We start from the raw sequence: 27,066 nt of genomic DNA, 5'->3' as shown, positions 1-27,066 counted from the left end.
AAATAATTGAGTATTACACAGCAAGAAGAATTAGTAATCTGTAATTAAACCCAACAGTGTGGTTGAACAACAAACAGTATTTAGTGAAAGGCTCTAAACACTAAAAAATAAATATATTTCAATTTAGGTAAAGTACAAAACAGACAAACTGATACCATGTTCGTTGAGATCAGGATAGTGGTCACTCTGCATGTGATAAGGGCAAGTGTGAGAGGGGCTGTGACCCAAGGAGACAACCGGGGCTTCTCTGAGAGCTAGTGCTGCTCAGTTTCCTGAGCTTGGTGCTGATTGCATACATGTCTCCACCTTCTCAACATTCATCAAACCATTTGTTTATATTCTCTTTATGCATATTATATTTCAATATAAAGTTTAAAAATTCTACATTCACATTTCTTAGTTTTTGAATTATTAGACATATGTATGACCAATGAAAGGGATCCTGTTTTCACACACGTAAATAGAATAATTTCTGGGTTTCAGGAAAAGCATGCCAGCACCATACTCTTGGCAAAAGTTTACTCACATTGTCTGGGTCTTGTCTGGGTCTTATTTGTGAAAGCATTGCCTAACTCCAAGTTCTGTACATGATTTTTTTTAAAAAGCTTCTATTATTTGATCTCCTGAGGGTTTATGAAATCCAAAGGATATCACCAGATGTATCTTTGCACATTCCAAGAATCTGAATGTGTTCCAGCGGAGAACATGCATGAGTTTATAAAAACAAATCAAAAGCAGGTCACAGCATTAACATTCAGTGGGAATGCAGGGACAATCAGTTTCAAACACTAGCATTGCTGAGGCTTGTGGTTGATTTTTTTCTTTTATCTTGCAAAAGTTTCTGATGGGCGGAGCATCTAGCAGTCCCTTTAATTCCCCGAGTTGCGTTTCAACTTCTTTTGAGCAAATGCTTTCCTGCACTACCCACATTTTTTTAGAGAAAGAGAAGTTGACATAGTGTGAATGGTGTCAGCTATTAAATGTACTCCTAAAAGATCCTCAAAATGAGATTTCCAGGGGAGATCATTTGGCTTATATTGTGGACTGTTTGTGTTGCAGAAGGTAAGAGTAAAAAAAGGAAGACTTTTTCTATATTATAAACATTTGCTAATATGCTCTTCACAGCGGTAATAGAAATTTGGTCTAGAAAATGTGATTTCATTACTGTTCTGTAGCTTAGTGTGCCAGTAGCTTATGACATTGTTAAGTTTGAAAAAATGTAAGTAGCATATTTAAATGATGTGATTATTTATCGTGGTTTTATTTAATGTAAAAATTCAAAAGATGTTTTAATAAATATTTTGAAAACTAATATATCATAGTAATTTTCCTTGAAATCATCATAATTTTGTTTTTGTTGTTTAGAATTTTCACCAAAATGCTTTGTGTAAAAGTATTAAGAAGCATAGGAATGTACATAGAACTAGAACAGAAATTAGACAATAGAAGCCTTCAAATCATCCAATGATTGGATTTATTTCAGATATAGATGTCAACTCTCTCTAAAGAAAAATCTGTCTATCATTTACAACTGATATTGCCACGGCCTTAAAAGTCTTGTAGATAAGCAAACATTACTTGTATCATTAGAATGAAAATACCACATATATCTGAAAAAATTGAACATGGAATGTTTGTAACATGTAAGTTATTCAAAATGGGTTTTTTTCCTGTGGTTGTATTTGAGATATATTCTAGAAGAGAGTCTTAGGAGTATGAATATGAATGTAGAAGTTTTTTTTCTGGTATCATCAATAAGACAATCCCTAGACATAATTAAATTTAATCCTAACACTACTTCTCAATAGATCAAAAAGTTTCTTTGGAGGAAATTTGGTTTCTAATTCACGATAGGTAACTAATTATATGATAATATTTCACTGACATTTTAAAGCCAAATCAGTTACCTATCATTCATAAACTTCTAAAACTTTTCACTAAGTCAACAAGTTTGGATTGAATGCTTACTTCATGTCAACCTCTAAGCATTGAGAAATATTAGCAAACAATTTAAAAATCTGTCCTTGAGCATCTTCCAATGTAGAAAATGAAAGTACTTGTGTAGAAAATAAAAGTACTTATCTTTTTAATTATATCTTTTAGTCATTTTTGTAAGGTTTATTCAAAAGTGTTTAATTTTTTTCTATAACAGAGCTTTCTTTCAGTTTTACATTCTAGTACACTTGATTTTTAGCTTGGAAACTTTATATCCAGCCACCTTTTAAACTAGGTATTTAATCATTTCCCTGCACACAAAAATACTACAGTTAATATTCAAAAGTAAAATATTATTGTATTGGCAAAGAGTTCCAGAATCCTGTTAATGTTACCAGTCGTAGCAAATATCTTTTCTCTTTACATAAGTGTTTTTTTGTCTTTTCTTTAAAAGGAATACTTTCAGTGTCTCAATATTTACATGTGCTTTGCTGAGGCTTTATGTAGATATCATTTATCATGAAAGGAAGATTTATTTCTAGTTCATGTTCAAAACTCAAGAATTGAGGCCAAGTTTAATTAAACTGTTTAAGTGATTACAAAGTGGGATTTGAAATATTAAAATTGGATGCTATAAAGTGTGTAATAAAAATTAAATAATAGCAATTTAAACTTCTTACTTACGTAATTGATTCCAGCTGACTCATCTCATCTGTATTTTATATTTCATCAAAATGTGTTTAAATGTGATACCAGTTTCTGCTGATTGAATACTGATTTGAATGCTATCACAATCTGTTTTATTCACCCACGCTTGACCTGTTAGCATTTCATAAATCGCCTCTGTCCTGTTTAAAGTAAACATTCATCAAAAAATAGTACTCACTACTAAAGAGGAATCATAGCTGATAGGAAGAATTTATTAGCCCAAGTTTCTTGGAGACCGACTAGTACCTTTGTAATGCAATGGGCTCTCTGCCTACCTACTGCCATTTGTATAGAAACTTTAGTTGCTTCCTTGTAAAACAGCGTGGTTGCAGGAGTCACCACAGGCTGCTAAGAATCTAGTCAGATTTACAGGACAAAGTTTAGAATAACAGTCCCTCAAACATACCACATACTCTTTGAAATTAGCCACAGTCCAGAAATTCCTGGCTGATAAATGTGAATAAATTAAAACCTACTGAAACATGTCCAAATACACACTGGCTGTTTTGTCTGGAGAGATATATGTGTTATCTAATTCTGGAGGTTTAAAGGGCAAAAAAGTTCTTTCAGGACTTAAAATATATTATAGATCAAAGCTGGAGAGATTCTCTTCTATCAGAAAGGGTAGGAAAAAAATTTTTTTAATATATTTCAAACACAAGATGGTTTCAAATTTGAGTTAGCCCTAAAATGGAAAAAATAATTGATATTATAAATGATTTTTTTTAATTTTTTTATTTATTTATGAGTCATAGAGAGAGAGAGAAGGCAGAGACATAGGCAGAGGGAGAAGCAGGCTCCATGCACCGGGAACCTGACGTGGGATTCGATCCCGGGTCTCCAGGATCGCGCCCTGGGCCAAAGGCAGGCGCCAAACCGCTGCGCCACCCAGGGATCCCCAATAATTGATATTATAAATCATAAGAATTAATTACAACTTAATTATAAACACTCATAAGGGTATATATGAATGTAACACATAGTTATCTAATCCAGAAAACTTGAGGTAGTGATTTTTAATCCTAAATTCTGTGTTTTAATTCCAACATGATAAATAAGATTTCTCCTTCTCCCTTCACCAAAACCCCACATTTTCAGAGATAGCTGTGGGGTGTTTACCCATGTACTGTGATTTAAGGTTGTGCAATGACCCAATTGCCTTCAATTTCCTGTCTTCTTCAAAAATGTCTTACATGCTGATATCACCATATTCAACAAACCTGAAATTTATGTGGAATGACAAATACTCTGAATAAATACTTTAGAACAGTTAAATCTACTATTAGTCACTGTAATTTACTGTGAATTATTATATATCAATAACTTCTCTGTAGCAATTTTAGTGAGGAAAGGTAGAAATGAATGATAAGGGTGAAGAAGGAGACTAAGCAAATCTGGAAAGTGAGGTTTTTCTGCGGAGGGGAAGATCCGATGGGGAAGTGCACCGGTGAGTGCCAAGAGAAGGGTCAGAGCAGATGCCCCGGAATGTCAGAGGAGAGGTATGCCAAAGCAGGCCTTGCTTATTCTAAGTGTAGTCATATCCGGAGAATACATGTGCTACTTTTTTTGCCTGCATATAGTGTTAAACCAGAACTGAATTATTAAGTATTGCTGAAATTATTCTTAGCTGGAAGTAAGTTCTAAATGACAAGTTAGTAGATCCTTCATTTTTGGCCTTTGATGGCTAGGGCTTCAGCCAAAGTCTATATCCATCCACCTGTCTTTGCTCAATCCCTACTTGTTCTACAGCCTTTGCACTTTTCCTTCTTCCCAACTATGCCTCCCTCTTTTCACCCGAAACGCCATCCCCCACCTGCCCACGCCTGTGAGACTCTTGCCAACCAATCTATCCTGTGCTCACAGAACCGATGTGCACCTTATCCATTTCTTAACAACTTTAAATAGTTTCAGAATATGATACATAAAAAGGACGTGAAATAACTGGGGAGAAAAAAGTGTTACATTTCAGCTTAAAATTATGAGGAAACATTTATAAAAATGGCTCAGAGAAATTAAAGTAATAGAACAGAAAAAAAAATTAAAATAACAGAAGGAATGGGATAAAAGATATGATAGCACTTTTATTTGTTTTGGCATTTTAACTGGGAGCACCAAGTTTCTCGAACTTTGTTGACCAAAAGTGTAGTAGACAGAAAAGTGGTTATTGAGACGTTCACTTTTTCATAGGCTCCCAAAAGGTTTTTTTTTTTTTTGAACTAAATAAAATGATTCCTGACTTCAAAAGATTACTAAACAGGGCAGCCCCGGTGGTGCAGCGGTTTAGCGCCGCCTTCAGCCCGAGGTGTGATCTTGGAGACTCGGGATCGAGTCCTGCATCGGGCTCCCTGCATGGGGCCTGCTTCTCCCTCTGCCTCTCTCTCTCTCTCTTTCTCTGTGTCTCTATGAATAAATAAATAAAAATATTTTTTTAAAAGAAAATATGCAGTATCCCTTAAGGCCAACATCTGAAAAAAAATTAATTATTAAAAAAAAAAGATTACTAAACATTTGTTCCCATGTCTTATCTTTTATATTTGCTACCATCCACTACACTCTTTTCAGAGATTGCCTATAATCCGCAGATATAATGGAAAAACTCCCAGAGAGTTCCCTATTCATCCGTTCATTTCTTTGTTCATGCAATGATCATTTTTTGAGGTACCATTACGTGCCCAGGCCCTATGACTAACATTTTCCAAAAGGCCATTTAGCAGGGAAAACAAAAGGAATGAGTGCTGTATTTTACCAACATGTTGTATTTTCTCATACAAAGTATTGTGATGGAGATAAGCAAAAAAGAGACTATAGGATTATTTAGAGGAGGCAAGATACCCAAATAGAAATCAGAGGATGGAGTGGGATAGGGTTGAGGAGTTGATTTGTAAGAGGTGGAATAAAGAGAAAGAAATAGGTCAGGGTCTGGATGACATTTTGGGTAGGAATAGGAGTTAACCTAATAAGGATGACAGGGAGGAGGAGATTTTAAGACTGAGGAAGCATCAATTGGTATACAAAAGACTAACAGATCTGTAAAAATGGAGAGTTGGAAACAACTCCCACATTTCTAAATCTTCCATCAATTGCATTTCCACAAGTACTACAGCTGAAATTGGGTATAGTGTGTGTTGTTTTTCTTTTTCTTTTTTAATATTTATCCTCAAGATTGTCATGATAATTATTTAGATGCTAAATCATTCCTGCTACAGAGTTTTGGTTTTTTTAAAGATTTTATTTATTTATTCATGAGAGAGAGAGAGAGAGGCAGAGACACAGGCAGAGGGAGAAGCAGGCTCCATGCAGGGAGCCCCATGTGGGACTGATCCCAGGACCCCAGGATCACAACCTGAGCGGAAGGCAGATGCTCAACCACTGAGCCACCCAGGTGCCCCTGCTAGAGTTTTTAAAGGCACTCAATTAATGTCACCCTCTAACTAAGCTCCTTTTTATAGCAACCAGCCAATATATACTAACAATTTATTTTAAGCTACCATTTTCACCTGAACAATAATAATATTTGGCATTAGGTATTAGCCATTCAAACACTATCCATTTCAAGAAACTCGATTTCAGTGAAATATTCAAACAGTATCCTCATAGTAACTTGTTTTCAACCTAACTATGGCATGATCATAGCTGATGTCTTATAGCTATTACCTGGTCTCCCATTTGCTTATTTGCTTTTCATAATCCCGGAATTATCTTCATGGTCTTTACACTGTTAAAATTTCAAGAAAATATTTTATAATCATACTTTCAAATTTTAAAAATATAATTTTGTGTCTTTAAATGCTTTAATAATGCAATATAATCTCTATCTGTTCTTCCTAGAGTTATTTTTTAAAAACTTCACTTTGGGGCACCTGGGTGGCTCAGTCCGTTGAGTGACCACTTCAGGATTTTGGCTCAGGTCATTTTCTTGGGGTCATGGGACCAAGCCCTGCATAAGGCTCCATTCAGCACAGTTGACTTGAGATTGTCCCCTCCCTCCGCCCCTCCCCCTGCTCCCGTGTGCACACCTGAGCTTGTGCATGCAAGCGCTTGCTCTCTTTCCCAAAATAAATAAATGAATAAAATCTTTTTAAAAATTAAAATAAAAAATAAAATTAAAACTTAATTGCAGCTGATATTTTCTTTATAGGGGTGTATATATATTTATTATTTGCCAAATGTCTTTAATTATTCTCATATGATTTGTAAAATACTCTGAATTTGTCTTGTTTTGAAAACTGGGTCATGCACATATAGCTAGTATGCATATATATCAGTAAGAAGATAGAAAAGAAATTTATTTATTTATTTATTTATTTTTATTTATTTATTTATGATAGTCACACACAGAGAGCGAGAGAGAGAGAGAGAGAGAGAGAGAGAGAGAGGCAGAGACATAGGCAGAGGGAGAAGCAGGCTCCATGCACCGGGAGCCCCATGTGGGACTCGATTCCGGGTCTCCAGGATCGCGCCCTGGGCCAAAGACAGGCGCCAAACCGCTGCGCCACCCAGGGATCCCTAGAAAAGAAATTTAACATAAAATATCCACTTTTGCTATTTCCATTTTGTCCATTTATTTTTTCTAAATTGATTTGTAGTTTTGCTTTAAAATATATTCTAATATTTACTAAATTTAGAATTAGGCTACCTAAAAGTAATATCTCTTGTTCTTTTTTTCCCAAAATAATTTTAGAAAAATAGAGTAATTGTATAAAGAGATCAACCTTAGTCTACCAAAACAATCTGGTACACATTTGATTAAGGTTTTCTCAAGTATATAATTTTATCATGATTTATTTCATTTGATTAAGAATACTTTTCAAATAACAGTTTATAGATATATTGACCTTGAAAACAAGTAATTAGCTCTGTGTTGCATGTTAATAATACCCTTTAAAATTCAAAATTGCAAAAATTAAGTAGATGATTATTAAATTATCAAGGATATTTATTTTTACCTTTAACCAAAATTTTGTAACTATGCCTCCCAAATAAAAGCAAAATGAATTCCATTCTTATTCAATAGCCAAATCCATTCACACTCTTATTTATGGACAGAATAATTTTAAATCACAATATCAGACCAAGAGAATACCCAGGTAGAATTTCATTTAAAAAATCAAAAAAAGGGGATCCCTGGGTGGCTCAGCGGTTTAGCGCCACCTTCAGCCCAGGGCATGATCCTGGAGTCCCGGGATGGAGTCCCGCATCAGGCTCCCTGCATGGAGCCTGCTTCTCCCTCTGCCTGTGTCTCTGCCTCTCTGTGTCTGTCATGAATAAATAAATAAATAAAATCTTTAAAAAAGAAAAAAAAAGAAATTGAGAAGAGAGATGCTATTAAAAGAAAATCATAACCTAAGTCTTAAAATGTTTGTATACTTTTGAAATACATTTACGTTACCTGTTTACTAAACCCCTTGCCCTGTTTCTTCAAAAACTGCCAGTTTAATTCAAACAAATGTGGTTGCTCTACACACATGCCAACAGTTTGATTACCTGGGCTGAAATGTCTTTTTGTCTAATTAAAAATCTTTTTTAAGAATGTGGTTTAACTGAGCTTGAACAGGTTTTTGTGAATTCAGACAGATAAAAGTCACATTGTTAAGATACACTTAATTCCTGTTAGAACACAAGATCGTGTATCATTTAAATGTTTTGAGAATGAGGTGAATTGATAATGCTCAGTGTGTTGAAGATTAGAACAAAAGTAGAGAGGAGGTGAATGTGAGGTAAGAGGATCTGAGTACTAATGAAAATTGCTCCGTTCTGTAAAACAGAATGGGAGCTTACATTTTGATGGCAGGATAGATGAAATCCTTGTCAACATAAAAATAATTGTGAATTGTGAACTATGTTGTGAAGGAAGTAAAGTAGAGGCTGAAGAAAAACCAGAGAGATGGAGTAGTGGGGTGCAGAGCCTTTAGCTGGGCTGGTCTTAAGTGGGTCACTTTGAGGAAATAATATTTGAGGAAAGCCTGAAAGATGGGACAAAAGCAACCACCAAAAGTCTCTGCTGCAAATGTTCTAGGAGAGAAATAAACCAAGAGATCTAAAGGGAAAAAAAATACATTTGAGATGCTTGACAAAATATAAACAAACTAGGGTAGCTTTGGTGCAATGAGTACACAGTAGAGGTGACAAGATGCTATCAGAGAGAATGGCAAGAGCCGGAGAAGGGGTTCCAAGGGCGGGGTAAGGAGTTTGTAGTGTCTTAAGGTAAAGGGAAAGTCACTGAAGAATTTTAAGCGCAGGAGTGGCAGGACCAATTTTGCCAAAATTCCTGTGGAGTCCTGTGGAGAATGGGAGGATGGAGGTATGGAGACTAGTTAGCAGGCTGCTTCACAGTCGAGGTGGCAAATGATAATAATCAGAACTGAGATTTTGGAAATGGTGGTAGAAAGATGGATAAATGGGGTAGGGAGTGGTGATACTGTTTTTGTACAGTCAAGAGATGCTATTTGTTTATGGAAAAAAGCACCAGAATTTTAAGAATGACTTAAAGTAAAAAGGGTAATCAATATGAGAATTCTTATTCTCTCTTACTCTCACTGATAGAGCTAATATACATACACGTGTATGGATATATGCATACATGGAGTAAATATACATACACAGTAAATATTATGAGAGGGTGGTAGGAAGATGATATCAAAGAGATATATCCCTGTCTTTTATACCTGGTTGTTAACAGTAATTAAATTTGAAAAAATCAACAATTAGAGGTATAAATGTATTATCTTGAATTAAAACCAAAAGGAAATGCATTTGCCTCAGGCTAGCCAATGGGCTGAATGTGCGTGTATTGATTAATGTTTTGTGGATGGATTACTCTTTTGGTAGATTTGTTACCTTAAAAAAAAATAATTTAGGGGCACTTGGGTAGCAGAGCCAGTTAAGCGCCTTGCTCTTGGTTTCAGATCAGGTCATGATCTCAGGGTCCTGAGATGAAGACCGTGTGGGGTTCTGCGCTCAGCACAGAGTCTTCCTCTGCTCCTCCCCAGCTGCGTACATTCTCTCTCAATCTCTCTCTCAAATACATTTTAAAAAAATTAATCATTATTTAAATTGAATGGATTAATTGATTTAAAAAATCCTTTGTTACTCTTCTCTTGCATTAACTTAATAGGATAGGACCTAATTCTTTTTTTTTTTTAATTTTTTTATTTATTTATGATAGTCACACAGAGAGAGAGAGAGAGAGGCAGAGACACAGGCAGAGGGAGAAGCAGGCTCCATGCACCAGGAGCCCGATGTGGGATTCGATCCTGGGTCTCCAGGATGGCGCCCTGGGCCAAAGGCAGGCGCTAAACCGCTGTGCCACCCAGGGTTCCCGGATAGGACCTAATTCTACCAAAATGTTAATACACTAGTGAAAAATAGTTCTGTACTCACAATATGGCGTTTACATTTGAAATTTAACTATTTTTCCAGAAATCTGAATGCCAAGAAGTGGATCTGAATTTCTTTAGTATATGTGCTGCCAAAGCGAGCACTGGATCTGAATTTCTAAGCTGAAAAACACACATATTAGCCTGTAATTAAGCATAAAATTTTCACATGAAAACATGAACATTAAATTTAAAAACTAATAACTACAAAAAAATCTGGCTTTTTTGTTGGGGTGGGAAATGCCAGGAGATGGGGTTTGTGTTGTTTAATGATAGGGCATTAGCACCATCTAGTGGATAAAAAGTATGTTTACTTAAATTCTAAAAAATCAAAACTATACTGTGGAATCATTTATTAAAAGTTCCCTCACCGGGGATCCCTGGGTGGTTCAGTGGTTAGCGCCGCCTTCAGCCCAGAGAGTGATCCTGGAGACCTGGGATCTAGTCCCACATCAGGCTTCCTGCATGGAGCCTGCTTCTCTCCCTCTGCCTGTGTCTCTGCCTCTCTCTTTCTGTCTCTCATGAATAAATAAATAAAAATCTTAAAAAAAAAAATTCCCTCACAAATGTGCTAAAAACTTGCTACAACTAAAACTTCAAAGAAAAGTTACTATATATTAAATCCCATTATTTACCACACAAAAATATAGCTTTACATGGAGCTTCTATGAATTGTAAGATGTTTTCCTAATGGATATGTTCCCTGATGGGATTCAGCTCAGTTGGTTATTTACTCTTTTTGCCTTTTATTTATTTTTTATTACTTTTTAAAGATTTTATTTATTTATTCATGAGAGACAGAGAGAGAGAAAGAGGCAGAGACACAGGCAGAGGGAGAAGCAGCCTCCATGCAGGGACCCTAATGTGGGACTCGATCCTGGGACTCCAGGGTCATGCCCTGAGCCGAAGGCAGATGCTCAGCCACTGAGCCACTCAGGCATTCCTCTTTTTGCCTTTTAAAAAGAAATTCTAGAACGAAATGTTAAACCATTGTCATAAAACCAAGTAAAGAAAGAAGTTTGGTGATGAAAGTAATGCTAATAAATATGTATGGTGATAAGTATCTTTAAATTTGCCATTTTTAAAAGTAATGTGTTGATCTGCTAATGGAATCATTTTTAAAGTTTTTATTTAAGTTATAGTTAATTAACATATAGTGTAATATTATTTCCAAGAGTAAAATTCAGTGATTCATCATTTACATATAGAATTCCCCTGGGAAGCCATTTGGCTCTGGACTTTTGTTTGTTGGGAGATTTTTGATTACTGATTTCTTGGCTGGTTATCAGTCTGTCCAAGTTTTCTATTTCTTCCCATTTCAGTTTTGGTAGTTTATATATTTCTAGGAATATATCCATTTCTTCCAGAATGCCCAATTTGTTGGCATATAATTTTTCATAATACTCTCTTAAGATTGTTTGTGTTTCTACGATGTTGGTTGTGATCTCTTTCATTTGTGATTTTATTTATTTGGATCTTTTCTCTATTCTTTTTGATAAGTCTGGCTAGAGATTTATCAGTTTTATTAAATATTTCAAAGAACCAGATCCTGATTTCATTATCTGTTCTTGTTTTGTTGGGTTTTGTTGTTGTTTCTATATCATTTATTTCTATTCTAATCTTTATTATTTCCCTTCTTCCAAAGGCTTTCGGCTTTAGTCATTTGCTGTTCTTTTCCTAGCTCCTTTAGGTGAGGGTTGGGTTGCATATTTGAGATTATTCTTGCTTCTTAAAATAGTCCTTATTTGCTATATACTTTCCTCTTAGGAGTCACTTTTGCTGCATCCCAAAAGTTTTGGACAGTCATGTTTTCATTATCATTTGTTTCCATGTATTTTTTTATGTCTTTTCTGGTTGACACATTCATTCTTTAGTAGGATTCTTTAACCTCCATGCATTTATGGTCTTTCCAATTTTTTTCTTTTTTTTTTTCTTTTTTTTATTTATTTATGATAGTCACACAGAGAGAGAGAGAGAGGCAGAGACACAGGCAGAGGGAGAAGCAGGCTCCACGCACTGGGAGCCTGACGTGGGGTTCGATCCCGGGTCTCCAGGATCACGCCCTGGGCCAAAGGCAGGCGCTAAACCGCTGCACCACCCAGGGATCCCCAATTTTTTTCTTATGAGTGACTTCAAGTTTCATAGCGTTGTGTTCAGAAAATATGCATGATATGATCTCAATCTTTTTGTACTGACTGAGGCCTGATTTGTGACCAAGTATGTGATCTATTCTGGAGAACATTCCATGTGCGTTCAAAAAGAATGTATATTCTGCTGCTTTAGGATGAAATGTTCTGAATATATCTGTGAAGTCCATCTACTCCAGTGTGTCATTCAAAGCCATTGTTTCCTTGTTGGTTTTTTGCTTAGGTGATCTGTCCATTGGTGTAACTGGAGTATTAAAGTCCCCTCACTATTACTGTATTATTATCAATGAGCTCCTGTATGTTTGTTATTCATTGTTTTATGTATTTGGGTGCCCCCAAGTGGGGGACATAAATATTTACTATTATTAGATTTTCTTGTTGGATAGACCCCTTTATTACCATGTAGTGCTCTTCTTCATTTCTTCTTCCATGTCCTTGGAAAGGGGACTTCGTGCCCACTGCTGTCTGGCAAGCCCTTGCAAAAGAGGGAAAAAGCTCCCCTCATGCATTCCAGGTGTCCCTCAGATCCCTGCCTTCACCTTGACTATGCCTGGGCCATCTGCCTGCCCAGCAGGGCAGTGCACCTGTGTTCTATCCCAGGCAGGCCAGCTGAGTTTTAGAACTCAAAACTTTAGGGACCTGGCATGGTGCAGAACCCGTGCCAGTCCGCTGGGGGAGGGTCTCACCACGCTGGGATGATGTGGGTTTGTCCCAGATAGGCAGTTGTGCCAAAGTGCAGGGGCATGGAGTTTGGGGTAAAGTGCATTTAAAGAGCCTGTGTTTGGGTTAACTGCCCTCAGCAGGTGTCTCTGGAAATGGCGCCTACCAGCGCTTTTTCCCCCTGGAGAGGCAGTGCCACCTCTCCCAGATGTACTCCAAGAAGAGGGATCTGTCTCTCCCAGGGAGTCCCAGAGAATCTTCAGATTGCATCTTCTGCGCCCCCCTCCTCCACAGGAACACCACAGTGCCCTGAAGGTTTCCTCACTGACATTGGCACAGACTTGAAAAACTCTAGTCTTTGAGCCCAACTTGTAAAAACTTGCAAAAATCAGCCCCTCTCATTTTCCCAGTCAATGTCTTTGGGGAAGTGTTTTCCCTCTGTGACCCCCTCTGCTCCCCCCTCTCTCTCTCATTTCCTGTCTCTTTCTCTAGCCTCTCTCCATGACCACGGCTCCCCTCTACAGCCCCTGTGATCTCTTTCTCCCCCAAATCAGATTCCTGTACCTTCTGCCCTTCACGATTTGACTCCTCTTCTCTAGTTGCGCAGTTTGTTCTATCAGTCCTCAGATCAATTTTGTGGGTGTTCAGAATGATTTGACATGTGTCTAGCTGTGTTTAAGGAATGAGGCAAGCCTAGGGTCTTCCTGTTACCCTGCCATCTTACCTCCTCCTGTAGTCATTTTAATATCAAGGGTAGTTATAGCTAAATAAAGCAGCAGGAAGTATTAAAAATATTAGCAGCTATAATCAGTAGGCAAAAGCTTCATATTAACATCCTGTGATCTCTTTATATGTCGTTTAGTTAATTTTTTACAGAATAAGAATCATACTGTATGAGCAGATTCTGTTACTTTATTACGTTTATAGTGAAATAGAATATGTAAGAGTGAATAAAGTATGAATATACAGTATTAAAGATAGAAGTCACTCATGTCAACAAGTAAAATGTTCCCAGCATCCCAGAAAATCCCAGTGGGTTTCTATTATGTCAATACCCCTGCCTTTCCTCTGGAAGAAAATGTTATCTTCATGGTTCTAGGAATTACATTTTTGCCCTTTTTTAATAGCTTCACAGCCTCTGTACACATCTCTAATATATATGATTGTTCTTGAATTTTATATAGCTGAAATCACTCTAAATGCGGGCAGCCCCGGTAGCGCAGCGGTTTAGAGCCGCCTGCAGCCCAGGGTGTGATCCTGGAGGCCAGGGATCGAGTCCCACGTCGGGCTCCCTGCATGGAGCCTGCTTCTCCCTCTGCCTGTGTCTCTGCCTCTCTCTCTCTCTCTCTGTCTCTAATAAATAAATAAAATATTTAAAAGATATATTTTAAAAAGATTTATTGTTGTGCCCAAGATCGCAAACCCGAGAAACCACCAAGGAGCCGACACCGATGCAAACACACGAGGGTTGATTTACAAGCTCGAGCCTGGGACCAAGTGCACCCGACGCAGCGGAGCAGGGACGTGGACCCCGAGACTAAGAGGCTTAGCAGCTTTATAGGGGTCAGTGGCCCATGGGATAGGCAGAAAGTTGCACAGTCAGGCTGGTCCGCTGAGCCGGATTTCCGATTAGGGTGTGGCCTGGCCTTTGATTAGGGCGGGCGGTGCCCTAAGTAATAAGCAGCTCAGCACACGGCAGGTGCAGCCCAAAATAGAGTCAGTCCTGCTCTGCTTGTCCAGAGGTAGGGGATTCCGTTAAATTTCCTGGGTCCCACATTTATTGGGGTACCTGGGTGGCTCAGCGGTTGAGCATCTGCCTCTGGCTCAGGGTGTGATCCTGGAGTCCCGGGATCCAGCCCCACATCAGGTTCCCTGCATGGAGCCTGCTTCTCCCTCTGCCTACATCTCTGCCTCTCTCACTGTGTCTCGCAAGAATAAATGAATAAAATATTTATTTGTTCATTCATTCATTCATGAGAGACACAGAGAGGGAGAGATTGAGGCAGAGACACAGGCAGAGGGAGAAGCAGGCCCCATGCAGGGAGCCCGACGTGGGACTCGATCCTGGGACCCCAGGACCACGCCGTAGACAGAAGGCAGGTGCTAAACCGCTGAGCCACCCAGGGATCCCCATACTTCTGTTATATCTTGAAGACATATTATTAGGTTTATGTACATAGAATGTTGGTAAATGTATAACAATCAACTATTCAAAAAAAAAAAAAAGGAAAAGAGAGAGTCTTGACTTGTAGAATTTGCTAATACCCATGTTGTAAATTAAATACTCATTTTCAATTTCAAGTTACCAATGTGACATCACTAAATACTGTGTTGAGAAGAGGTGTTTATAATTATCTCCTGTGACTTGGTATGAGACCACTCCAGCAATCATTCTAAACGTTCATACACACTTAGAATTATTACATCTTTCTGTTCAAGTAGTTCTTTTACTACTGTGACATGGCCCTCATTTATCTAGCAATATTTTCTGCCTTAAATTATTCTTTGCCTGATATTAATATAGAAGCCCTATCTTTTTATTTATTTATTTATGCATAAGAGACATAAAGAGAGTGAGAGGCAGAGACACAGGCAGAGGGAGAAGCAGGCTCCATGCAGGGAGCCTGAGGTGGGACTCGATCCCGGGCCTCCAGGATCACTCCCTGGGCTGCAGGCGGCGCTAAACCGCTGAGCCACCGGGGCTGCCCTTGACTAATATTTTCATAGTGTATTAGCTTTTATCATTTACTTTCAACTTATCTGTCCCATTTTTTAAAAAAAAGATTTATTTCTTTATTTGAGAGAGAGAGAGAGAAAGAGAGAGAGAGAGCATAAGCAGGGGAAGGGGCAGAAGGAGAGAATATCCAAGCAGACTCCTGTTGAGCAGAGAGCCCAACACGGGCTACGTCCCACGAGCCATGAGATCAGATCCTGAATCCCAAGAGTTAGATGCTTAATGGACTGAGGGACCCAGGTGCCCCAGTCCCATTTTATCAAAAGTAATCAGCATACACCAGTTTTATTTTCTGTTTTTCTCCAGTCTGTGTTGATATTTTAATTGATGTGGTGAATCTATTTACATAAATGTAAATTGTAATTACTGATTACCAATAGTTGGACGCTTAACCGACTGAGCCATCCGGGTGCCCCATTTTCTTTCTTTCTTTTTTTTTTTTTTAATTTGAGGTTTTATTTTTTTATTTTTTTTTTTTTTATTTTTTTTTTTTTTTTTTTTTTGAGGTTTTATTTTTAAGTAATCTCTACATCTAGTGTGGGGCTCAAACTTATAACCCTGAGATTCAGAGTCACATACTCCACCAACTGAGCCAGTAAGGTGCCCCAATGAGCCAGTTTTCTACATTAACTAATCCTTGAAAACTTTGAGGATTAAAGTTAATGTCCCATTTTATAGGCAAGGAAATAGACTGATGCTGTGTGACTTGCCCAAGGTTGTACAACTAGTATGTGGTAGAGATGGGAGGTAAATAGGCACTTGCCTGGCTCCAAAGCATTTCTTTTTTCCATCTCTCTGTGGGTCTTATAATGTTCCCATTACTGAAGCACTGTCGGTTTCTGTAATAGTATCTTGTTATGTGGCATTAAAGTATTCAGAACCACCAACAAAAAAAAGCTCAAGTCTAACATATTGCTATTTATTTTTTGTGTCATCTTTTCTTCTATTCCTCCTTTCTTGCACCTGGGTGGCTGAGTGGTTGAGAGTCTGCCTTTGGCTCATGTCATGATCCTGAAGTCCTGGGATCAAGTCCTACTTCAGGCTCCCTGCATGGAGCCTGCTTCTCCCTCTGCCTGTGCCTGTGCCTCTCTCTCTCTCTCTCTCTCATTCTGTCTCTCATGATTAAATAAAATAAAATCTTTAAAAATATATATATCAATCAAATATTCTTTACTACCTCACTATATCATTTGTATAGGTTATTTATCTCCTAATATTAAGGTTTTATAATAAGCATACCCAAATTATTATAGTCTACCCTTAATCAATACTTTCACTACATTCTAGGCTATGTAAACATTAAAACAGTTTAATTTCATTTGTTATCACTTGACATTTTTATTATTATTATTTTATTATTATTTATTTTATTTTACTTATTCCTGAATTTTTTGCAAGCACTTTAAGACATTGTTATTGGGCAGCCGGGGTGGCTCAGCAGTTTAGCGCCCCCTTCAGCCTGGGGTGAGATCCTGGAGACCCTGACCCGAGTCCCATGTCAGGCTCCCTGCACAGAGCCTGCTTCTCCCTCTGCCTGTGTCTCTGCCTCTCTCTCTCTCTCTGTTATGAATAAATAAATAAAATCTTTAAAAAATAATAATAATAAGACATTGTTATTGATTTTAAGTCAATGGTCTTTTTAAAATTCTGCTAATATACACACAACACATTATTTATTATTTTTCAGTAGTCTTTTAATTAACCTGTAAATTTATTTTCTTCAGTTCTGCTCATTTAACATTATCCTTTTTTGTTTATATATGGGATCATTTTCCTTCAGCCTCAAGAGCTTTAGTGGGGCTTCTGTAGGATCAGTCTGCTGTTATGGAATTCTCTCGGCTTTTGGTTTGTTTGAAAATGTTTTTCTATTCTCCTTCATTTTGCATTATGTTTTCCCTGGGTTCAGAGTTGTCACCATTTATTTTCAGCACTTTAGAAATGCCAGCACACTCAGTGGTCTAGCACTGCCTTCAGCCCAGGGTGTGATCCTGGGGACCTGGAATCGAGTCCCACCTCGGGCTCCCTGCATGGAGCCTGCTTCTCCCTCTGCCTGTGTCTCTGCCTCTCTCTCTCTGTGTGTGTCTCATGAATAAACACATAAAATCTTAAAAAAAAAAAAAAAAGATGCCAGCACATTGTCTTCATCCCTCAGTTGTTACTGTTACAGACATAGGTGTTATTTTTATTGTTCTCCTAAAAGAAATATGTTCTTTTCTCTGTTTTTAAGATTTTGCCTTTTTGGTTTTCAGCAAAGCCTCAGTCTAGTTTTTCTTTGTATTTACTCTTGGTGTTTTTGTTTTTTGAGCTTTTGAATGGAGAATTGATATTTTTTTCATCAATTTTGGAAACCTTTGAGCAATTCTTTCTTCAAATACTTCTGTCTTTTCTTTTTGTTAGTTTTGGAACTTTAATTAAACATACAATATCACTTGACTCTGCTCCACACATTTCCTGTAGTCTTTTTTATTTGCTGTTGGTATTTTCTACATTTATCTTTCTGCATTCATTTTGGATATTTCTATATCAGTCTTCTTCAGATTTATTATGTTTCTATTCTGCTATGTTTGTTTGGCTCTTAAGACCATCCAATGCATCCTTATTTAAGATATTTATTTTGTAATTTTAGTATAACACATGATTATTTCTTTAGGATATCTTTGTCTTTTTACTCATTTTATCTATTAAAAACAGCTGTTTTAAAGACCTTGACTCTAACTCCAACATCTGGATCTGAGTGTCTGCTTCTATGAGCCATTTATATTTGTTTCATTTTTGATCACTTTTTTTGCTTCTTTATGTGTTTAATTTTTTTATCCAAAGCCATATATTTCATATGAAATGTAATGATAGTGTTTATATTATTTACCTCCCATTGACTAGTGCTTGCTTTTCTTGATCTAATCAAGAAGTGAACTCAGAAAAAAAAAAAAAAAGAAGTGAACTCAGATAGGACTGGGTTGCACTTCTATTTTGAGTCAGTCTACTTCTGGTTTCAAAAGTTTCAAATAGAGACCTTCTGGGCTTTTTATCAAGAACCTGATTGCTGTCTTCTTCCTCCATCCCAGAATGCTCTGAGAGATTTATCCTGCTTCTCTGGTTTTTTGACCTCTGCTTTTAAATCTCACCCTGAGTGACTTTCAAATATGGCACTATCTTGATGAGGACACAGTTGTATATTTGAAGCAGGATCTTTTTCTTATTGGAACTTTTACTATGAGACTCTGGGAACTTTCACTCTACTCTTAAGAAACTACTTAGGCTCCAGCAGAGCACCCTCATCCTTCAGGGTTTCAAATTTTTTCATGTTAGGCATACCTCCAAAAGTTTGTCTATTTCTTCTTTTCCTCATTAACATTCCTCCATTCAGGCAAAGCCTGATCTTCAATCCATACCTAGAGTTGGCAAAGGTACTACCAAGTAAGAAATGGCCAAAAACAATATGTTTGCATAAAACAGGCCCTTCCTGTTTAGTTCATTTAGTCCTTTCTCTTCTCAAAATTTCCAGTTCCTTTTAATAGACACATACCACACACACACACGTTTGTTGTTCCAATTTGCAGTAGGAATGTATTTCTGTTCCAACTTATTCCACTGTATTCGGAATCTTCCCACTCAGGTTTGTATCATCTTGCCATGCTTTATTTTTCTAAAGAGAATTTATCTACTTATAATTCATATTATATTTCTCTTTAATTACTTATTTAATAACTAAGTTCCCTAGTCGAGTGGAAAAGAAATACTTGAGAACAGGTACCTCGTCTCTTTTAAAATTTATTGTTTTTTTCTTCAGAACTTAGAATAGTGCCTCGTAAAGTATTTTCCAAATCAATGAATGAATAGTAGAATGCAGTGCAGCAGTTAAGAGTAATATATTATCAGGAAGCCTGGATGACTCAGCGGTGAGTGTCTGCCCTCGGCTCAGAGGGAGATCCTGGTCCAGAGATCGAGTCCCATATCAAGCTCTCTGTGAGGAGCCTGTTTCTCCTTCTTTCTATGTCTCTCCCTCTGTGTGTGGGGGTGTCTCAAGAATAAAAAAAAATAACATTTTTTAAAAAAGAAGAATATAGGGATGCCTGGGTGGCTCAGAGGTTAAGCGTCTGCCTTTGGCCCAGGGCCTGATCCTGGAGTCCTGGGATCGAGTCCCACATCGGGCTCCCTGCATGGAGCCTGCTTCTCTCTCTGCCTATGTCTCTGCCTCTCTCTGTGTGTGTCTCTCCTGAATAAATAAATAAAATCTTTAAAAAAAAAAAAAAAAGAAGAATATAATACCTTACCCATGCTCCCAGGCTAAGAGGTGAGGGGTAGCAAATGTTCCCTCGTGTTCATTTTTTTCCCCTCATGTTCATTTTTAAACCTTCCATTGGTACCTAAATTTCAGCTGGCAGATTTTGCCAATAATCTCACCATTGATGACTTTTGTGTATGTTGTCCTTGCATCCCCAAAGGATAAGTCACTTCTAGCTTTCTACACTGGATGCCTCTATTGCTCCATAATCTTCATGAAGTGGTATGCACTTGTAGCTTCTCAGTTTATTTTTACATCTAATGTAGTGATAAAATAATAAATTCAATCATTATCTTGATTAAAAAAGAATAATAAAGAAATTATTTTTGTGGAAAACTTTTTACAAAATTTTTGTAGATTCAGTTTCTGTAAGGTAAAAATTATATTTTATATATCTTAAGGCATACTTTTGGATGGACCTGTAACAGCATAGTATTTTTAAAAACAAAAATTACCTAAATATATTGTAAATTTAAATAAGCACTTTACACACTTACTTCGTTTTTATTGATCATAGATTGTAAAGAACCCCCTCCAAGAAAAGAAACTCAAGTTTTGTCAGGTGCCTGGCTTCAACAAACATATCCAGAGGGTACTCAGGCTACATATAAATGCCGACCTGGATTTAGAACTCTTGGAGCTATTATAATGGAATGCAAGAATGGAGAATGGGTGGCTCTTAATCCATCAAGGATATGTCAGAGTAAGTAATTCATATGTTGTGAAATTTGTGAAAACTTTAGTTGTGAAATGCTGTTTGATATTGTAGCGATTTTAGCTGAATTATATCACAACTGTCATTTAAATACAAAATCACATACTATCATTATTCTTAATAAGGAGTTTAATCTTCTAAAATTAAAAAAACCCTACTATACAGATAAGTTTAATTATAAAACAATAACTGCCATTGTTCACTTTTGTATATCTTCATTCATGTCCTCTGATATAACATCAAATATCATTTTCCTCAAACTCTTACATAAAATGTGTTTCCTGTGATACATTCTAATATTATATTATTTTTTTTCATTTTAGGAAGGCCTTGTGGACATCCTGGAGATGCTTCTTTTGGTTCTTTTCATCTTGAAAGAGGAAATAAGTTTGAATATGGTGCAAAGGTTGTTTATACATGTAATGAAGGGTATGTAGTCAATATAAAAAGAAGTTTAGGGACACCTGGCTGGCTCAGCAGTTGAGGGTCTGCCTTCAGCTCAGGGCATGATCCTGGAGTTCTGGGATCAGGTCCCACACTGGGGTCCCTGCAGGGAGCCTGCTCCTCCCTCTGCCTATGTCTCTGACTCTTTAGCTGTGTCTCTCATGAAAAAACAAATAAAATCTTTAAAAAAAAAAAAAAGTTTATAATTGGGAGAGTTGCAATTTAGGTAATATGAACGGTACTAACTAGCATTCTTGAGGTTACTTTATTTTTCTATGAGCTTTTTATATTTTTTTTATTTAAATTCAAGTTGCCAGCATATAGCATAACACCCAGTGCTTGAAGATTTTTCTAAGTACAAGTGCCTGAAAAATTAAACCATAATGGAAATGATTATATTTGGATACCATATTATCTAAACACTGAAAAATTAAAATGAATTATATTTACTGTGGTAGAGTGTAGCTATAGGAGGGCTGGAAAATAGTATACATATAAATAAGGGCTTATTCCAACAAGTCCTGACTATGTTCTATCACATGCAGAGTATATAGGACAGTGGGAATGGTAACAAAATCAGATTGCATGGCACCTCCTTTGGTAAAAGCTTATAAAATTTAGGAGAAGCAAATATTTTACACTGAAATAATAGTAACTACCATCCTTTAAGTTTCCATGGTATGCAAATTATTCTTATCACATGAACCAAAAATGCTACTACGCTCATAATCATTGATTCTTTGTTCTTTAGCCACCTACTAGATTTTTATAGCTAATCTTAATACTATGATACCTCCTCAGTGACATTTATTCCTATTATTCCCAGCCAGGTAAAAAAACTGTTTTGTTTTGTTTTTTTTTTAAGATTTTATTTATTTATTCATGAGAGACACAGAGAGAGAGAGGCAGAGACACAGGCAGAGGGAGAAGCAGGCTCCATGCGGGAAGCTTGACGTGGGACTCGATCCTGGGTCTCCAGGATCAGGCCCTGGGCTGAAGGCGGCGCTAAACCACTGAGCCACCCGGGCTGCCCCAAAAAAAATGTTTTGAAGAAAGTTTCATATCTGAGAAAACCAATATCACTACAATTTTATACTTCATAAGTATAAGTAGGATCAAAAATTACAAATTGGGAGCACCTAAGTGGGTGTCTAAGTGGGCAAAGCATCTGCCTTAGGCTCAGGTCATGATCCCAGGGTCCTGGGATGTAGCCTCATGTTGGGCTCCCTGCTCAGCAGGGAGTCTGCTTCTCCCCTCTCTACTTCTCTCTGTCTTTCTCTCTCTCACTTGCTTTCTATCTCTCTTTCTCAAGTAAATAAATAAATAATCTTTTAAAAAAATAAATTACAAATTGATTCTTATTATTCTTTTTTCATTTATTTCTTGATTTTAAGCAATAAAATATATTTTAAAGCTTAAGCTTTGGATAAACCTGCATCCCAAAACTCCACCACTTCATAACTATTATCATTTTAACAATTCTTCACTCTCATTTCCTCAGTTATAAAAACAGAAACATAGCAGGTGCATCATAGAATTGGTGGCATAAATAAAAAAGACACACACTGAAGCCCTTTGAAGAATTCCTTAGACATTTACACCCAATAAGTCTTAGTTCTTATGAGGTTAGGCTCTGTTTGGCCACTACCTGAGGGAGATTTTTCAAAGACATTTTCAGCCCATCTGGGCCTAAACTTTCTAATTGCCTCTCCTCTGAAATACACCTTTCAATCTAGGCTAGTCTGGCCCCTTTAGGTTCCACATTTGACTTGGCAAAAGAGATCAAAACTCACAAACTCCTTCCACTTGATTCTCTAAATCTCAGTAATAAACACTATTTATAATTTGATGAAGAAATTTGCTACATACTTCACCTCTGACTCTGGCTATTCTTAATTCATCTTTGCTTTCTTATGCTTATATAAATTATGGGCAAACTCTGTTAGAGACTCTGTAAGAGTAACTATCTCCACCATTCACCTTGGGCCTCCAACAAGGACTACGTATTCATCAATGAATTAAAAATCCTTGGACCTTGCAAAATAAACATGCATCAGTATTTCATGCTATTTTAAAATTTTCAAGGGATTATTTTACCTATCTGAGGGAATGTAACTCTTTGTTGACCCAGTTGTGGAATCCGTGTAGAATGGGTTTATTACACCCATGGTTCTGCCCGTCAACTGACCCATTTTGATCCCTTGCCTCCACCCACCTTTTCTCTGCCTAATATCACTTTAGCTGAATACTAGCCGCTTATCAGGATATTCAATATGAATATTCAGTTTCAGTATCCTACATGTAGATAGTTTTATGGAAGCACTTTGCCAAAAGTTTTTCTGGCATTTTGCCTGGTTAGGGTTGCAGAAATATGAGCTGTTACTTTTCCCCAATCACCAACATTTAGATAATCTTTTTCTTCCTCCTCTCCCTACATATATGGGTCTTTGGTAGTTTTGTGTAGAATTTTGCAGAATTCCTGAAAAAGCTTTGGGGGAGCAAGTGGGTTTCTCATGTAGATGGAAAATGTGAACCAGGAAACCTACTTTCTCTGTTGGAATGGGATACAAGTAGAGGAGACAGAGATGGAATTTTAGTAGCCAATTATCAAAAAAAAAAAAAAAAAAAGGCCATTTATTTTGTTCCTTTGTACGACAGAAATGTAGAGTAAACGTTTGTCTTCAAGTTCTGTGACTCTCATTTAATCTATTGAAATTTTTTTTTCCTTTAGAGAGTTAGGAACAAATCAGTAACATTCAAAGAAAGATAAGTATATTTTGAGGGAGAAAGTTTTTCCTTACTTGTTTAATGAATGAAACAATCCTTATTTGTAGAGCAAGGAAACATTTGTCTAGGTAGAATTATTTAGGAGTGTAGGAAAGTTTTGTTCTCAAAATTATCTCTCTTGTGGTTATCAAAATGCTGCCCATTATTTTGTTTTTGAGAAAAGGATTTTTCCTCTAGGTGTCCACTGTAACCTTAAGAAGGATGCTTTGACTTGACCTAAAGCCTCTGGTAATGATTGCACATTTTGCATCTGTCTGAAGGAACACTCACTCAAGTAGAGCATTCTAGATTTTAAGAATGGGCTTGATTAGTTATCACAGTTAGAAAATTTTGACATTGGATAGGTTATATAAGCAAACTGACTTGATGACTACACTCTGGAAAAATTAATTAAAAATAATAAAAAATTTAAAAATAAACAATAAACCACATGCTAAGAAATTTGGACTAGTGCTATCCTTGATTATGTAAAAAGCCCAAAATGTTCCAAAAATATTATTGTGGAGGGTAGGAGTATGAAATAAAACTGGAGGAAGGTAACCTATTATTAGCTCTCGGTTACTACCATGTTTTTGGCTTTTGGCTTTGGGTCAAGGAGGTTATAACATTGTTAAGTGTAACTAATTGACTCAATGAAAAGATAAAAAGGTATTGTGCACAAAATCATAATGAGTTTGTATTGTGAACCAAGGATTATGAGTATTCCAAGTCCACATGCCTGAAGACTTGAGGGTCTTTCTTAAGTAAGAAAGAAAGAAATGGAAAGAAACAAAGAAAAGAGAATTTAAGAAAGGAGAAAGGAATTTAAGAAAGAAGAAAAAGAAAGAGAAAGAAAGAAAGAAAGAAAGAAAGAAAGAAAGAAAGAAAGAAAGAAAGAAGAAAGAAAGAAGAAAGAAAAAAAGAAAGAGGAGGGAAGATGCAATAGAGGAAGGAAGGGAGGAAGGAAATGCAGATGCTGCTAATTTTCTTTGAAATGGAGTTTCTGGGCATTCAGATGGTTTCAAAATTGCATATAAATACATATTAGCTCACGACTCTGTTATTTTTTGTTTTCAGGTATCAGTTAATAGGTAGGATTAATTTCCGTGAGTGTGAACCAGATGGATGGACCAATGATATTCCTATATGTGAAGGTATATGTCAAATTGATTTATTAAAATATTCAAATATTTAAAATGTATAAGATTTTTTTAGATGTTTTACATTAAAATATCCTTAAAGTTTATAATTAAATATTTTTTACTCAGAGTGGCTTCTACTATAGTACAGAATGAATATCTAGACGTTTTATTACTACATTATTTTATGTTTTATTAACCAAATATGAATACAGTCTCATCTAATCTAATGTTCGAAGTATCAGAGATTAGGAAATCTAAAACCTATTTTCCTTTTCTTTTAGATTCTAACCACTAGAAAAAAAAAACACAAGTATCAGATTTTCAGCTTTATTAATGAAGCCATTTTCATTCAAGAACTACCCAAATGCAGGGATTTCCAGTAACATCTGAAGTGATGAACATGAGTTTGACATGTCTCCCCTCTTGTGTTGCAAGGGAGATTTTCTTGTGGTCTTAGTCTTACTGAAAAGAGACAGAAAGTTAGGAAGAGCTCTGCTTTTTCTTACTGATCCATAAAGCAAAGAGTAAGAATGAGAAAATATAGATCCTGTTTCCAAATATTGAGCTAATAATCCCAATCTCTAGTCCTCATGGAAATAAGAGATGAGTCAGAATAGCCTTTCCTAGTTTCATGCTGAGGAATAAGTAGAAGGGAAGAGGGGAGGAGGAGGGAAGCAGGAAGGGAAAGAGAAGGAAGGAGGAGGAGGAGGCAGGAGGTAGAGGAGGAGGGTGAGGAAGGTGAGGAGGGGAGGAAGGAAGAAGAAGAGGAGAAATGCAATCACTCAAAAATCCTGTTACCTAAAGAAGAGAATGAAAGATCTTTCATCTATGGAAATGAGGGGAAAAATCTAAATGCTTTAAGGAACATCTACAAAGGAATCACCTGAAGTGTTTATTTAATGCTGAAAATTTTGGTTATTGAAAACCTATTACATCAGTATCTCTCGGGTAATAGAGCAGGAAGATGGCCATAGAATTTCCATTTTAATTCTATCCTGAATGATTCTACTATAAAATAAAGTTGAAATACCATAACCTAAGAGATACTGGAAAATATGAAGTAAAATCAAAGGGAGTACTCAGATTATTTTGAGCACTGACATGAGAGAGGAAGGAAAATTAAGGTCTATTGAAGTAAATAGAAAGTTTTCTGCAATATCTTTTAGGACTATGGCGTCATATTATTCTGGGGCTTAAGTGAACATTTTTATTTAATTATCCCAAGCTTTATATTTTTCAATCATTTAAGAAACACTTGTTTGTTACTATAAAAAAGTAATTTTTTGTCATTCAAATAAATAATTTTCTTTGTCCACTTTCATAGAAAACAATGAGACATAAGCTTATTGTTGTTGTTGTTGTTGTTTTAATTTACAAGCCTTTATATCTGACAAACAGTTGGAATGATCAAAGTCACCTGGGTGGCTCAGTGACTGAGCGTCTGTCTTTGACTCAGGGGATGATCCCAGGGTCCTGGGATCGAGTCCCACATCAGGATCCCCACAAGGAGCCTGCTTCTCCCTCTGCCTGTGTCTCTGCCCCTCTCTCTGTGTCTCTCATGAATAAATAAATAAATAAAATCTTTTTTAAAAAATGGAGTTGTCAAATTCTAATAAGAAAAGTTATATTTATTTTTTCAGTTGTTAAGTGTTTACCAGTGACAGAACCAGAGAATGGAAGACTTGCCAGTATTCCACTGGAATCAGACCAAGAATATACTTTTGGAAATGTAGTACGATTTGAGTGTAATTCAGGTTTCATGCTTGATGGGCCTTCAGAAATCCATTGCTCAGCAAATGGCATTTGGAGTGCAGAACAACCGAGATGTGTGGGTAAGATATACTTACTGATCATGTGATTGAATGACTTTAGTTTTTCTCATGAAAATAGGCATTTTAAAATATTGTGCATCCCAAAGAGTATAATAGTAATAACTAACATTTATTCAGCACTTATTATTTGCCAGTTAGTTGATCCAAGTTCCTTACATGTGTCATTCCATTTAATCTTCAAAATGTCTGTGATTTATGCACTATTTTCCTCTCTCTTTTATAATCAAGGAAACAGTTGCAAAAAAAGTTAAATCTTATGATCAAGGTTATCATGACATAAATGGTAGAGTTAAGATTCAAACCTAGATCATCTGAAACTAAA

The 27,066-nt window shown here is 36.6% G+C and overlaps 1 protein-coding gene across 1 annotated transcript in view; it reads left to right on the top strand.

Annotated features, from left to right (window-relative positions):
- The first annotated feature begins 859 nt into the window (after positions 1 to 859).
- The window catches only part of CFH (complement factor H), a 77,388-nt gene continuing 51,181 nt past the window's right edge, over positions 860 to 27,066 (top strand). The window contains exons 1-5 of the mRNA XM_038586088.1: positions 860 to 1,062; positions 20,363 to 20,548; positions 20,884 to 20,989; positions 24,848 to 24,924; positions 26,553 to 26,744. Of these exons, the coding sequence (XP_038442016.1) occupies positions 1,005 to 1,062; positions 20,363 to 20,548; positions 20,884 to 20,989; positions 24,848 to 24,924; positions 26,553 to 26,744 (619 nt within the window). The 5' untranslated portion in view covers positions 860 to 1,004. The remainder of the gene's footprint in view (positions 1,063 to 20,362; positions 20,549 to 20,883; positions 20,990 to 24,847; positions 24,925 to 26,552; positions 26,745 to 27,066) is intronic.

Source organism: Canis lupus, chromosome 38 (assembly GCF_011100685.1).
Source record: "Canis lupus familiaris isolate Mischka breed German Shepherd chromosome 38, alternate assembly UU_Cfam_GSD_1.0, whole genome shotgun sequence".
NCBI lineage: Eukaryota > Metazoa > Chordata > Mammalia > Carnivora > Canidae > Canis > Canis lupus.
The sequence above is the reverse complement of the archived record's forward strand: the minus strand, read 5'-3'. Positions and strand labels throughout refer to the sequence as shown.